This window comes from Micropterus dolomieu, linkage group LG22, assembly GCF_021292245.1.
Source record: "Micropterus dolomieu isolate WLL.071019.BEF.003 ecotype Adirondacks linkage group LG22, ASM2129224v1, whole genome shotgun sequence".
Lineage (NCBI taxonomy): Eukaryota > Metazoa > Chordata > Actinopteri > Centrarchiformes > Centrarchidae > Micropterus > Micropterus dolomieu.
In genome coordinates this window covers 11,454,812-11,469,385 of record NC_060171.1, presented here as the reverse complement: position 1 = coordinate 11,469,385, position 14,574 = coordinate 11,454,812, and the positions used below count along the sequence as shown (strand labels likewise).

Below are 14,574 nucleotides of genomic sequence, written 5' to 3'. Positions count from 1 at the left end.
GCGAGGCTTTTATACACAAGGGGAGGGGGGGGGAGACAGAGACAGGGAGAGGGAGAGAGGGAGAGGGAGAGGGAGACAGAAAGAAAGATGCTATGCCCTCACATGATTTGCTCTTTTCCTCCAACCTGACATGGTTGCCCTGGAAACCGGGGGGGAAAGAGGCGGAGGGTGGGGTAAGACTCAACCAATAGGGAGCTTCCTTTTTATATAAAGGTAAAAAAAAAAAAGAAATGCATTTAAGGGGCTTTAATATATTCAATATATCAGTGTGTGTGTGTGTGTGTGTGTGTAACTGAAATCCTGTAATATCCTCAAATTGTCTGTGAAAACATAAAGGGCCTTTATTTGTGCTTTTTCTATGGGTGGGACACACACACACACACACACATCTATCCCTTGTTTGAGTTCTTTGAAGCAATGAGAGCAAGATGCTGAAGAAGCCTTGAACAGTCTTTTCATGAAACCACAAGGGTCACGTATAGGGCAGTTTAAAGCTGCCAGTAAATTTCAATACATCGCCTCCTCTTTAGTCACGCCATTGTATGCTCTGACAAGACAATTGCAGTCATATGAGTAAAGTTTAGCTGTCAGGATGTATTAAATTAGCACTCCACACCAGTGAAAGTAGTTCTCACATTCAGTCAGTGCTGTAAACCTATTATCGTTTTCCATGACAAAGCATCCAAACAAGAATGACATTAGAATTTCTCTGAGTTTTTTGTGCTAGACAGCTAACTAAGGTTTCCACAGGTTCCCATATGGACTATCACGATACCTAATATAATAATACCTAATACCAATAAATACCTTATTTAAACTCATCCAGTTGCCCGACAACAGAAACAGAAACGTGTAAAAATGAGAACAGTTATACCATGAATTTGGCTGCATTAAAGCACAGTGTAGGTGACCACAGACAACAGCAGGAGACTGAATGGAGTTGTAACAGGCTGTCACTCAGCAGACTAACCGACTGTGTGTGTCAAGCGGGGGGGCTGTGAGGCAACAAAGTTAAGAAGACAAGTTTGTGTCATCTCCTGCGCTATCTGTAATCAATATGGCACATCACTGTGGACAGTGGATTCTACAAAAAAAAACTGTAAATGCTAATGAGGATGCAAATCCGGAGCTTTAAAATTTCGACAGCTTAAAGTAGATATAGTCTTAGCATCAGTGCTTCCGGTTTAGCCCCATTAAACACACAGACAGTGTCGGTGGGTGCGAACTCGACTTCTGTTTGGTGTATCTTCTTCTGTCTTCAGCCTCCCAGGACCAAAAGTGGGCATTTGCATCATAGTAGTAGCCTACAGGAGGAACTGATCAATATCAGTTGTAGGCTACTTTGTGTTTAGTGCTAATTAGCAGATGTTAGCATGCTGACATGCTACATTAAGATGGTGGCAGCCATTATACCTTAACATAAACAAGCTAGCATTATCTTTCTGAGCATGTTAGCTTTCTGATCTTTGCTAAATGTTTATGAGAAGGCAAACATGTGTGACCTAGTAGAGCCTCACAAAGACACTGGCATTTTAATTTGGCTATATTGTGACCACATAGGGTACTCCTATTTTTCTACATAAGGCAAAGGGAACTTGCATGTAGTGTCCCAGTCACAAGCTTTTGCACTCTTAACAATTTTGTGTGAGTGTTTATATCCTTGGTTAGCTGAATCACTGCTTTTGCTTTAAATCCAGATTAGTTCCACTGACAAGCATATCTTTTTATAGCACAGACTTAACCGAGCCAGCAAACACAATTAATTATAAGTCAGTACTGCCTTATCTAATTTAGAGCCACAACTTAACCAATTAAAAAACAATTAAGTTCACTAGGGAGGAAAGAATGTGCTCCTGCTCAGGGTGCTTGGGGGCTGCCCTGGGAGCTTGATGAGGAGACACTTCTCGTCACAGCTTGCTTGACATGACCATCTTAACTAGTCAGTTAGACTATTAGTGAGACCTAACATTTCATGGATCTAGTAGAAATAAAGCATCTGCTTTCGTGGAGTTATTTCTATAAGTATTATTGCTGTTCTTAATATAGATTATATTACATTGGAAACATTTCAGTTCATTTTACAGTTGTTTTAAGTAACAGGTTTTAAAACTCCACATCAGCTTAATGGTTGTGTTAGGATGGAATTGTTTTAATTGTTTTTTATTCACCTCTCTATGTCAGTAGGCCCCAAAACATGTGCACTCAAATATTTAATATTACATTACATTTGTTGAGCGGATGCCTTTACCCAAAGCGGCTTACAATAAGTGCATTCAACTATGTGAATACATTTCATAAGATACTCTGAAATGCTTCAAGTGCTACATTTAGAATCTGTAACAGATAAAGATTTTTTAGTAGGCTAATAGAAGTTAGAACAGTGAGATGATGTATAAGCTTTGCAATAAATATTCAATTAACTTCAATTCAGTCTTATCATTTGTCATAGCATAGAAACATACAGCAGTGGGCCTGAACACATGCAGAGGGCTTACACCAAGGGACAGTGAGTCAATTAAGCTCATGTGAAGCAGGCTATAAGTGTCCACCTTAGCCACCTGGCCACGCAGGGCTCATAGATGGTATAAAGCACACTGACTATTATCAACATCCCTTAGCAATATAAGCATGCATTGTATGTACATCACCATTAACAGAACATAATCACATCTCTATAAACCTTGACATCTGTGTTACCACATAAGATCAACACTACAGATGTCATGATATACTGTAATTCAGTATTAAAAAACATAATTCACACTGTCACTATATCGTCATTATCATTTTCTCCACCATCCCCATTCCCATCCAGCATCACCATCAACAAGGTAATGGATTTGTCAACAACAGCAGCAGTTACCTCCTGCTGCCATTGGTTTTCAAGGACTGAATGGAGACGGGGATGAATGAAGACTTCAACAGGAGCCCTATTTCCCATATTTTGGGATCGAAATGACTATTAGGTACAAGAACTTTCAGAATCTGTGTAGTAGATGGCTTCAGCAGGCAGCCGCAAACACAACATTACAGTATATACACAACCAACTCCTCTCTCTAACTCTGACTCACGTTTCCACTGGCATCCTCCTGATACCTCATATAACAGTCTGAGCCTGTCACTGGCAAAAATAAGCACTTTTTGTAAACAACCACTGTAGCTGGTTTGTGGCTGACGGCTAAAGCCATCTACTGTATGGATTCCAAAGTGTTTTATATCTGTATATCTGTCATTTCGACCCAAAAATATGTTGAAAAAAATAGGGTTCAGGTTTAAAAATACCAAAATTACCCTTTAAGGGGATAGGCGCAATCTGACCAAATGGCCATTGCTTTTTTTAAAGCACCTGCTTGGTGAATATGTGATTCAAACTTCTAAACTTTACTCACTATCTATCTGGTTATTTTAATAATCTTAGCCAGGGCATTTCTCTGTTTGGTACCAAGGTTGCCATACAAGCAGAAAATGAGATGACAGACTCAATAAAAGCTCTATAGATCATTACAGTCTTTTCAATCTGGAATTTCGCTGGCCCTTCTTGCACACCAATTCAGAATAATATTTTAGATGGTCATAGTGCCCAGATTCTTATAATTGGTAACCATGTATTGCAGATGCAGATGGCACTGCCTGTCCCTTGACAACACTGCTCTGAGGAGCTAGGGAAAGGCATGTGAAGTCTATACACATATCTTTTGTTTTAGAGACATTAAGTTGTAGACAATTGTTTCTCTCCAAGAAACAAAGCTGTTAACAACTGATCCATGACCAATTTCCACATCACAGAGAAGGCTAATAACTACAGAGTAACAGTATATCTGTCTTCATAACTCTTTGACACAGATTGTTGCCAATTCGCATCACGCCTCGTCCTTTCAGACTGCAGCCGAGATAGCGCATATATTCCCCCAATGCCTGTTTGATACATACCTAGGAACCTTTTGCAAGCACTGGTTTCTCGTTTATGCCTCACTAATTATTATCATACCTATTAACAATCTTCTCTTAATTTAACATCAGCTTGAAAGCAAATGAAAACACAAATTATTATTTAAATTTTTTTTATTGTAAATAAATTCAAGCGTCCCCTTGACGCTACGACAGTCATCTGTATATAAAATATACAAGATAGGAAAGAGAACGCAACCCTGAGGTGAGCCGGTGTATGATGTTAGCTCAATAGACAGTTTACCATTCAACCTTACTCTCTTCATTCTGTTAGTGAGAATGTCAGGAACCCAGCATACAATGCTTACGGTAGGCTAAGTCTAGTTTAAAATTACTAACTAGTATCTCAACTAGCATGTGGTTGGATAGCTTAAATGCTGATGAGAAGTCACCAAAAAGCATTATAGTGTGGTTCCTACTACCTTCTAGGTTTTTATATAGTAGATTAAGAAGAGTGATGGTAGCATCTTGCACACCCCTCTTGGCCCTGTAAGCAAATTGAAATGTGTCCAGAAGGCACTCTGTTTTAGCTAAGAGCTCTTCTTTGACTAGTTTTTCAAATGACTTTAAAACCAAGGAGGTTATAGCCACAGGCCTGAAGTCGTTAAGAGCTTGGGGGTGGTTACCCTTAGCAACGGGAACCATGACAGCCCACTAGTACTTCCATAGAAATGACATCCTCTGCTGAGTAAGTTACAGCTGGAAGACATAATTGAAATAGGATCTGCTCTGCACATACTACAGCCAGAAGGTATTTGGGCCTTGGCTTTTCCTGGGTCTACAACCTTTAAAACACTTGATCACACGCCACTCTTCCAACCAGGGATTAGAGGGGGAAGCAGAAAAGAGTCTATTTCTAAACTCAAAGGGTTCGTCGCTGAAATCATGAACATCAAATCTTACATAAAACTTGTTAAAATCCTGTGCCAGTTTTGTAGCTCTGCATTACTCCTACCTTCATTGAGCCCTACAATGGTTTTTATGTTGTCCCAGATGCAAATCAAATTATTCATCCTGAGCTGTGTCTCAATTTCATTTTCAGCTGCTTCAGCTTGCGCAACTGCAAGATGTTCCCTTCCGTAAATTCACTTTTCTTTTTATACAGTAGCATTTCAAGGGACTTTGGGTAGACTTGAACAATTTTGTCTGGAATAACAACATTTTCACAATAAGATATCAGCTTCTAACAACATTAGTCAATTCATCAATATCAGAGCATGACTCCTTATATATGCCAGTCAATTGAAACAACCTTGTATATTCAGCACCTCGCCCCTCTTCAGTGCGGAGCGATATATTGTAGCAGAGATGGGTAGAAGAGTGGCAGAGTGGGCCTTTTGCTTTTGACTGGGGGTGTGCTTTGAGCAGGAGGAGATAAATTAGGCATGTGTGAGCTGGGGGGAAAGTAAGGACAAATATTTCATGCATGAAGGAGAACAGAGGAGTGAGAAGTTCAGAGGAAAGATAAAGGTTGTTAAATGAATCTGGTTTTAGGCATCCTGGCCTTGGAGTGAAATTGAGATGCATATAGAAGTGCTGGAGAAGCAGTGGTACCAAGAACTAGCCAGACTTCGTGAACTTAAATGAGCGACAAAGGACTGTGGGAAACTGTGCTGAACTCTGGAGTGGGTGTGGACAACCATGTTAACGTGCTCTTCAACCTGCTTGGTTGCAGCTTGGAGCTTCCTTGTCCTGGTGGAACAGCAAAGCTAAGTCTTCCTTCTTGTATCTCTCCAGGCTTCTCTATCCTCCTGCCCAGCTATGGGCATGACCTTACCTTCTGCTCCCCATTGAACTAAACTACACACACCTCCACCCTTATTCCCCTCTCAATGTAACTCAATTGAACTTTCTTTATCATTTGAATTGTGGACATTTAATTTTGTATATGAATGATATTGCTTTAATGGAAATGTAAGATTTTATACATCCACAACACATATGTCCACCCCCAGAAATGTTGTTCTTTAACATACCTTTTTGAAAATAACACCAACCATTTTTAAACCATTTATGAAGCTGACCTAGACCTAGAAGATAACTTTATAGTAATCTGACATCAACAGAGTATTTTACATTAGCTTTTACACCAAAACCTATCACTATCTATCAATATCTATATGAAGTCAATAGAAAATCAGTGTTATGAAGGTTAGCTATTTATAGTAAATAATTCTGTTTTCTGTAATGTGTTTTCTTTTGTAGATTGTAAATAAACTCAAATCAAGACTAAAGTGCCAAATCATGGATACAGTTTGCTTCAGGCAAACATTTTAACATGAAGAAGCAGTTGACTTTTAATATGCTGTAATTTATGTCTATGAAGATTCTTATTCATCCAGGTCATAGTAATCCAGGGTTCAAAGCTACCAACAAGTGAGTCCACGAGATGGAGCTTAAACACCTGAAGGATGCACTTAAAGCTTGTGGATATCCAAACTGGACCTTTGTGAAAACAGCCACAAGATCCATGAAGAACACCAACACTACGGGTCATGAGGAAAAGAAGAATAAATACAACAACACTGTGATTCCATAGGTGTCTGGAGTATGAGAGAAACTCCAGAGAAAGGATTTTCAACAAACATCGCATCCCAAGAACATGCTAAGACAGATAGTGGTCCACCTGAGAAACCGCAAACCCAAACATAAGAAAAGCAATCTAGTGTAAACAGTCCAATACAATGACAAATGCACAGACAAATATACTGTGAAAACTTCACAACCACTACACATACTTGCATTTGAAAGGTAAGGGATACTCTTTCAAGGACAACAATGTACATATTCTGGACAGGGAGTACAGATGGTTTGAAAGAGGAGTGAAAGAAACCATCTACACCTGAGTAGAGAACCCATCTCTCAATGATGTCCTTTCATCCCTTCCCAGGAAATTTAACAAACACCCACATTTGGCCTCACATGCCAAAGACAGTCAATCAGACTTGGCCTCAAGTAACGACCATAATGATGTCGTTTCAACAGCCAGGACCACTAACGAACCAAGTGGTATCCATCACCTTGATAACAACCCCACAGGTTAAGTTTCTTGGATGACAGGTGAAACGTCTTCAAGTTTCTTCAACCAACCCTTGATTTGAACTCATCTTAGACTCTATGATTAAATTACAATATGCTTCAAAAAGACATGTTATCTTATGGTCTGGAATGATATGAATCCCGTCTGTGTATGTTTCTCCTAGCAGATATTTTGTTTTTTGTAACATTGGAGGTCTTTTAGAATACCATGTAGATCAGATTACATGAAAGTAAAGGAGGAAGCGTGACATTAGAGAACATGGTCACAGTATCTGACATTTGGAGAGCACAACAGCATAGTCACAACTCACTTTATCATCCAGGATGGGATCAATCAAGGAATGGATGTCCTCCCACCCCCCACCCCCCCCGGATGTATAAGCCTCTGCAGGAAGTGTGAAGTAATTAGGGAGCCAGTAGCTCCAACAATATTCAGAACATCAGTAGATGTGATTGGTACTTCTCAACCATGTTTTTCTTATCCATTTATTTTGCCAAAAATAAGATTGCCCCTGATTGTTGCCTAACAACAAACGTTTTAATGATTATATCTACATAGGGGGCCAAGTCTACTCGCCCTGTTGGTAATTCTATGAATCTAAATGCACCATAATTTTGACGTCCCATGTGGCGGGAAATTCATAAAATGAACATAAATGCATGTAGTGCTGAAACAATCAACTCGATTGCAGCACAGCTGGTTCAAGTTTCTCAGATCTAAAGATTTGTTGCTTTACTTTGTTTTATTTAATTGTAGATTGAACAGCTTAGGGTTTTGACTGAAATACAATATGAGTAATTTGAAGATGTCAACTTTGGTTCTGGAAAACTTAGATGATTTTTTCCCCTTTAATTTTATATCCTAAATGAGTAATTAATGAAATAATAATGAGAATTACTACAGCCGTAATGTACAGTATCAGTCTACATAGGCTGTGAAATACAACTAGCCTACATGGTCTTAATTATAAATGAAAAAGCTCATTGTTGAAATCAAATCTTTTGTTAAGGAAAAAAATTATTTGAATCAAAACTTTCACTGAAACTGATAATCGTCTCCCTAATGGGCTTAAATTTTATTGTGGCAATTACTTTGAAAGAGTGTGTCATTCTGAAATGATGATGATATCTCATTTTGCAATTACTGTGGATTTTATGAGCTCCATTTTCAGACACCTCTAAGCATTTCAAACTTCATTTCACTTTACTTGAGAATTCCCATTTGAAGCCTCTTCATGTTTATATTCAACTGCATTTCAGAGGGAAATATTGTACTTTCTACTCCAATACATTTGATTGATGATTTTATATACAAAATATAAGTGCAGTTATGTTGTATTGCTTAACATAAACTACACAATTGTAGAAATTGTTGAAATCAATTACTTAGTATTAAGAATAGGTGTAATATACAAAAACATGACAAAGAAATGAGCCAAGCTGTCACCATAATGAGTATTTCTGTACCTTTAAGTAACATTTTGAATGCATATAGTTTACTTGAAATGGAGTATTTTTAAATTGTGATATTGCTAGTTTTGCTTCAGTAACAGATCTGAACACTGCTTCCACCACTGTTTAATTATTGAAGACCTGCTCTGTTCAACCTTTGGTCAACCAATAATTTATTGTATCTTATAGTCTGTGTCACTTGTTTTTCAAGTGACAAATGTCTTATTTTGAAATTAAACTCGGCAATACTTTAAATGTCCACATGGGGTCACTGTTGATACTAAAATAGTTAAACGTTAGACGAAGCCCGTAGCCTACCTTCGATTTAATAGTCAGCCGCTACCTACCCACCGAAGTTTTGCTATAAACCCAATCATATCTTCTTCAGAGCAGAAGTAAATGGAATATAAACCCTTACTAAAACATAGTTTATAGGTAAAGTTTAGCTGTTTACTGGTCGCTAGCTGCTCTTTACAGCTGTGAATGAGATCAGACTTGGGCCCGCCTCCAGCTCCTACGTGTTCCTCTCACCTGCGCATAGACTTCTGGGAAATCGAGTCCAAGCTCTAAATATTTCAAGCTTCCATTCTTTCTCTTCCACCGCTAACAAGATGCCGGCCGTACATCACAAACTGCTCCTTGAGGACGCTTTACAGGACAGTCCTCAGGTAGGCCTGTGTGGGGGGTTTATCACGTTTAAAGACACAGCTGTCACATAAAAAGACGTTACTAGCGCTGAAGTTAGCTTACTAGCCCAGACATTATCTTGCTCCCGTTGTAGGCTGTTTCTACTGGTCGATGACAGCTTCCAATTGACACATTGTCATGGGAATGTAAGCCTCTGCCTGGAGTGGCTGTGCCCTCCCGCTGTAAACAATGTTTTAGTTTATACAGCTAGTCATAATTACGGGCATTTGTGTGTCTGTGGTGTATTTACTAGGATACCGTTCGTCACAGGGCTCTTAACATACATCCAGACCCATACCTATATGGAAGAAAGATGTCACGACCATAACTCAACCAGAACCAATCTCCTGCAATATTTTTATTTGCCAGTGTCGTATGAAGTTTGATTTGGGGCTAGACCCGATTTTGGAGCCTAACTGGGCCTGATTCACATGATGTGGGAGGGGTTTCCATTATCGGACTTCCCTGGAATTAGTCAATAGTCTGCAACAGGGCAGCAATGGTAGCTGTCAGCAGTCATGCTGTTGATGACTATGCTATGTTGTTTGATGCTTAAAGGTCTGAAATGCAAAATGAAAGTCTTAGGCCTCATGCAAGGATATTAGTGATGGTGAAGCGAAATACAGGATTGCTATTATTCACATCTAATGTAGACTGTATTTTCAGCACTCTTTTGCCAAACAGGGATGCCCTCTTTGATGGTTCTGCTTTAAGTGCAACCCGTGCTAGAGGGTCATTTCTTTCCTTTCTCCTTTTGGCCTTCTAAATGCCATTTCTACCTAACAGGAAACAGGAGTGGTGTATTTCTACAGTAAAATGAAACACAGTCAAGGCAGACAATAATCTAGATGATTTCATTTTGGTGTGAAATGTCTCTCAATCCTTCTGTGGCTAAAGTCAACAGAAGTGAACTGTAATCAGACTTTAACCTATGGGTGTGTTTCTCTCTGCTGTATCTGCCCTGCCTTGCTGCACCTGTTTATGGAAGAAACAGCTGCACCCAGACAGGATATTCTCAGTTTGCATAGCCAGCCTGAAGTAAAATTATGATGCCTTTAGTTTCACTTCCAAGCAGCTCTTCAACATGCCTCTGCATACTGCAGCTACACTCACCTCTCTTTTACTCAGTGTCTTTTGTTCTCTTACACTTTACTACAATGATCTTATACAGCTATTTTATGAATTACTGGTTTCCACCAAACCTGATTCAAATTGGGTTTGTTTCTTTTTAACTTGGGTACTATATGAGTGTAGTGTTCAGTAGTGTTGTAGTCAAGACTGCCCAGACCGACCGAGTCAAGATCAGTGTTTATCGAGACCGAGTCAAGACCAAGACCAGTTTCCCACATTACATGACACACAATAAAATGTGGAACGAGATCATAGGTACTTCTCAAATTGATCTGAAAGATCCACATTCCCATTAAAACACCCACATACAAACACTAAGAGCTGAAATCAACGTAAGCATCTTTATTCAACACTTTTTTTCCATCTTACCATCGCAGGGAGGGGTGAAAGTCATTAACAGTAACAACACATTAGGGTTATTTGTTGCATTTGAAGCAATATGTTTTTCATCCAATCAAAGTTAGGATGTTAACAAATAAATCAGACAATGCAAAAGTAATTTATTGATATTCCAAAAGTTATGGTCTTGACTGATCCCGAATCCTCATTGTCCGAGACAAGACCGAGTACAAATGCGGTCGAGCCCAAGATGAGACAAAGACCATCAAAAAGTGGTCTTCAGACTGGTCTTGAGACCAAGACCGGTCTTGTGTACTACAACACTAGTGTTCAGTATACTGTAATGCGCTTCCAGTGTAAGTGATGGGAGACAAAATCCACAGTCCTCCCTCTGTGCTTGATAGTGTGTCCTTGATATTTTGTACTAAAATTGCTGGCACTTTGGAAGATATCCGCTTAATTTGTCTTGCTGAAGCCTCAAATAAACTACTTTTTTGTATGCAGAACAAGGACTGCGGATTTTGTCCCCTATCACTTACATTGATGTAAGTAAGAGGATATCTCTTATGAGCCAATAAAACTGTTTGAATGTTCATATGGGCACCTGACTATTTTTTAAGACTTTAAAAAATATGAACATATTCTTTAATAGTGATTTTTGTTGCTGTTGTAGATTAATGGACAAATTGTTTCAGCGCTGTTTACAATGATCTAACAATCATCCAGTCTGTTCATCCCTTTGTCATATGGATCAAAAGACTGTGTAAATGTTCTGTCTCACAGACACGCTCCTTGCTCAGTGTGTTTGAGGAAGATGCTGGCATGCTTACAGACTATACCAACCAGCTGCTACAATCGTTGCAGCGTGTGTTTGGAGCCCAGGTACTAAACAACACACAAACAGACACACACATGCAGACTCCCTGTTCCCTTAGCTGTATGTGGCTCTGTGAAACAGCCACATGTGTTCAAACATGATAAAATGAGGAAAATGTTTTTTTACAATTTTATTTGCCTAAAGATGATTTGGGGTTGAATGTTTGCATTGTTGAACTACAATAGCGCAATTTTTTGATTTGCCTCAAAATGAGGAATGAAACATTATGCACTGAAGGCTGTACTTTGTTCTCTGTCGACGATGATTGCTCATTGTGCACTTGTTGTAGTCACAATAAATGCTTCATTTTTCTCCTGAAAACAAACATGGCCTTAGACCTTTTCTGAACCAATACTAGTCCACTGTTAGAGTTGGCATTTATGTGACCTGTCACGTTGTGCTTTTTCAAAGGAATCTTCATTTGAACCCTGATTCACCTGTTGCCCATTCACTTTCTTTTATCCCTTCAAGGGCTGAAGAAAGAATGACAACTGTAGAAGCTACATACAATTCTCTATTAATCTAGTCTGTTAACTTTGCTTTTCCCCTCTACCTGTCCCTTACAGAGTGAGATGGGGTTGGCCACAGAACAGCTCTCACAGCAGCTTCTGCAATATGAGAAGAAAGTAAGTATGGTACCATTAATAAGGTATGGGGGTCATGTCTCCCTCACTTTAATTGTCTCGGGTTGATTCTTTTTAGTGCAGTCTCTCTGAACAGTGTTGTCTGACTGCCCAGCCACCATAGTCCAGATAAGAGAAGAGGATAGTTAGATAGCTTGTCAGAGTCGCCTTTAGTTATTACCAAGTCCTTAAAGCAATGAGCATAAGGATCACAAGCTCGTGGTACTTCAAGTGTTTTTCTGTCTTTTGTTTTCCCTGAGTTGGCCTCACAGGCTACATACAGGCTGCCCTTTTGTTGGGGCTGTATGCAGCCTTAAGTAAATACCTGCAGACACTACCCAGGGTTGAAAACATTTACTACCAATGTGTGTTTTTTTGGTTAATATTTATATTTACAGTTAATATTCTTCTTAAACAAGAGTAAAGCACAGTGTGTTTTGTAGTAAAGATACTAATAAAACAATATCTGGCATTATGAAAAATTATTAGGGTCAGTGCTACTGAGCTTAGAGGTTTACACAGCATCTCTATTTTTTGTTTTACTACCATTAATATGAAAGGCTAATTTACATCTGTAGCCCCTGAGCAGGAAAAAGAGAACAACATCTCTGTTAAGAACATTTTGTTAGAATACCATTAATAGGGAAAGTACAATTTTAATTTAAATAAATTTAATTTTAATTTATTGTATCATACTTTGATAAATATATAGATTTATGTATTTGTTTATTTGACAGGGACAGTGCACAACTTCTAAGCTGTACCAGAGTTAGCTATAAGCTAATTCAATTCAGTTTTATTTATATAGCGCCAAATCACAACAACAGCTATCTCAGAGCTCTTTAAATCTGTATCTTTAATCTTTAAATCTGTAGCCCCAGAGCAGGAAACAGAAAACAACATCTCTGTTAAGAAAATTAAGAATTTAGTAGAACACAATTACAAGACATTTCATATTCACAATACAACGATGAGTACATGATTGGGTTGATTTTAGCCATGATTTCATATATAATTTAGTTCTCCCTAGTCAAACCAAACCTTTGTGACTTAAGCCCACGTGGCTTCTTTATCATGGCTAGTGTAGGTGAAGTAATTGAAGTAACTCTGGTAATGTACAATAACAACTATATGTATGGCTGCATCAAAATAGAGAGAGTCAAACCTATGTTCTGAATCTCATTTTTATCTGAACTTTCTTTCCATGCGTGAGTTTGCGTGTGTCTGCCACACCTCATCTTTTGAAAGAACCTTGAAGTAGGAGTGCCTCTCTGTCGGTAATCTATCATGGGGACTTGTTTTATGTGGCTAACAAGAACTAAAAAATAAAACTGTTGCTGAAGTCAACACAGCTGGTCTATTAAATCATGCTGGGGGGGAAATAAATAAGTGGATCGGCTGACTTTGTTGGAACACATTCTGGATAGCAGAGTGCATGTTGGATAGAAAAACAATCTGTACTGTCATGTAATGGATGCACTTTTTAGTTCCTTCGAACAAGGCTTGAAACTCTGCATCTTAGTATGGTGATTATTAGCAGCTTTGGCTTTGTTCCATGGAAGTGATGTGCCGGAAATGCTGGCAGAACAGGCTATTTTTTACCTCCTTAGCCCCTACTTTCGGCTAAATCTTGCTACATTATGCGGTTTTGTGGTTTAAAATGTGTTCCCCCTCCCTTCTTCTGTCTAGAATTTTGCCCTTGGAAAAGGTGATGAAGAGGTAATCGCCACACTGCAGAACTTTGCCAAAACTGTAGGGGAGGTAAGGCCTGTGTTGTTTTATGTCTGTATATTTGTGTGTGTGTGTGTGCGCACACTTACAGCAGAAGAAAGGGATGATAAACTACTGCACAGTCAGGTTCTTTATCATGTTACAAAGGATATTGCACTAGCGCTCCCCCTCGCACGCTGGTGGAAATGACCTCAATGAAAAGAGCTGAGCATTATCCTCCCAGTAAGACCAGAACAGATAGTATACTGATGCTAGGAGGGGAACGGTGAAGTGGATGTGATGCCTATCGCAACGGATGGATGACTGTCTAGAGGATGGCAGCGGTGGATGGATGGATAAACAAGGGGTGTGTAGGCTCAGGTATATAGACAAAATAGATGGGCCTTCCACTGTTAGCAATTGGGGTCCACAAGCCTGCCTAGTCAGCACTCAGCAAGATTCAGGACACACACGTATGCTCAGAGGACACAGGCTAATTGTTTGCTTGACCTTTACCTCATCCTTTGCAGAGGAGAACTGATTTCATGGTGAGAATTAGGGCGACTACTGCACCTAATCCTGTGAACTTTAGCACTTGCTAAATCTTTCAGATTAAACTGGATGTCAGCTTGTTAGATTTTGTGTTGAGTGTAGCTTGTGGATAAGCATAGAGAACTGTGTGTGTGTGTGTGTGTGTGTGTGTGTGTGTGTGTGTGTGTGTGTGTGTGTGTGTGTGTGTGTGTGTGTGTGTGTGTGTGTGTGTGTGT

The 14,574-nt window shown here is 39.2% G+C and overlaps 1 protein-coding gene across 4 annotated transcripts in view; it reads left to right on the top strand.

Annotated features, from left to right (window-relative positions):
- The first annotated feature begins 8,915 nt into the window (after window positions 1-8,915).
- The window catches only part of appl2 (adaptor protein, phosphotyrosine interaction, PH domain and leucine zipper containing 2), a 21,675-nt gene continuing 16,016 nt past the window's right edge, over window positions 8,916-14,574 (top strand). For 2 of the 4 annotated variants that reach the window (XM_046037147.1, XM_046037146.1), the window contains exons 1-4: window positions 8,916-9,108; window positions 11,381-11,479; window positions 12,041-12,100; window positions 13,787-13,858. In XM_046037147.1, the coding sequence (XP_045893103.1) occupies window positions 9,052-9,108; window positions 11,381-11,479; window positions 12,041-12,100; window positions 13,787-13,858 (288 nt within the window). In that variant the 5' untranslated portion in view covers window positions 8,916-9,051. The remainder of the gene's footprint in view (window positions 9,109-11,380; window positions 11,480-12,040; window positions 12,101-13,786; window positions 13,859-14,574) is intronic. The other 2 variants (XM_046037145.1, XM_046037148.1) reach the window with 2 other exon arrangements.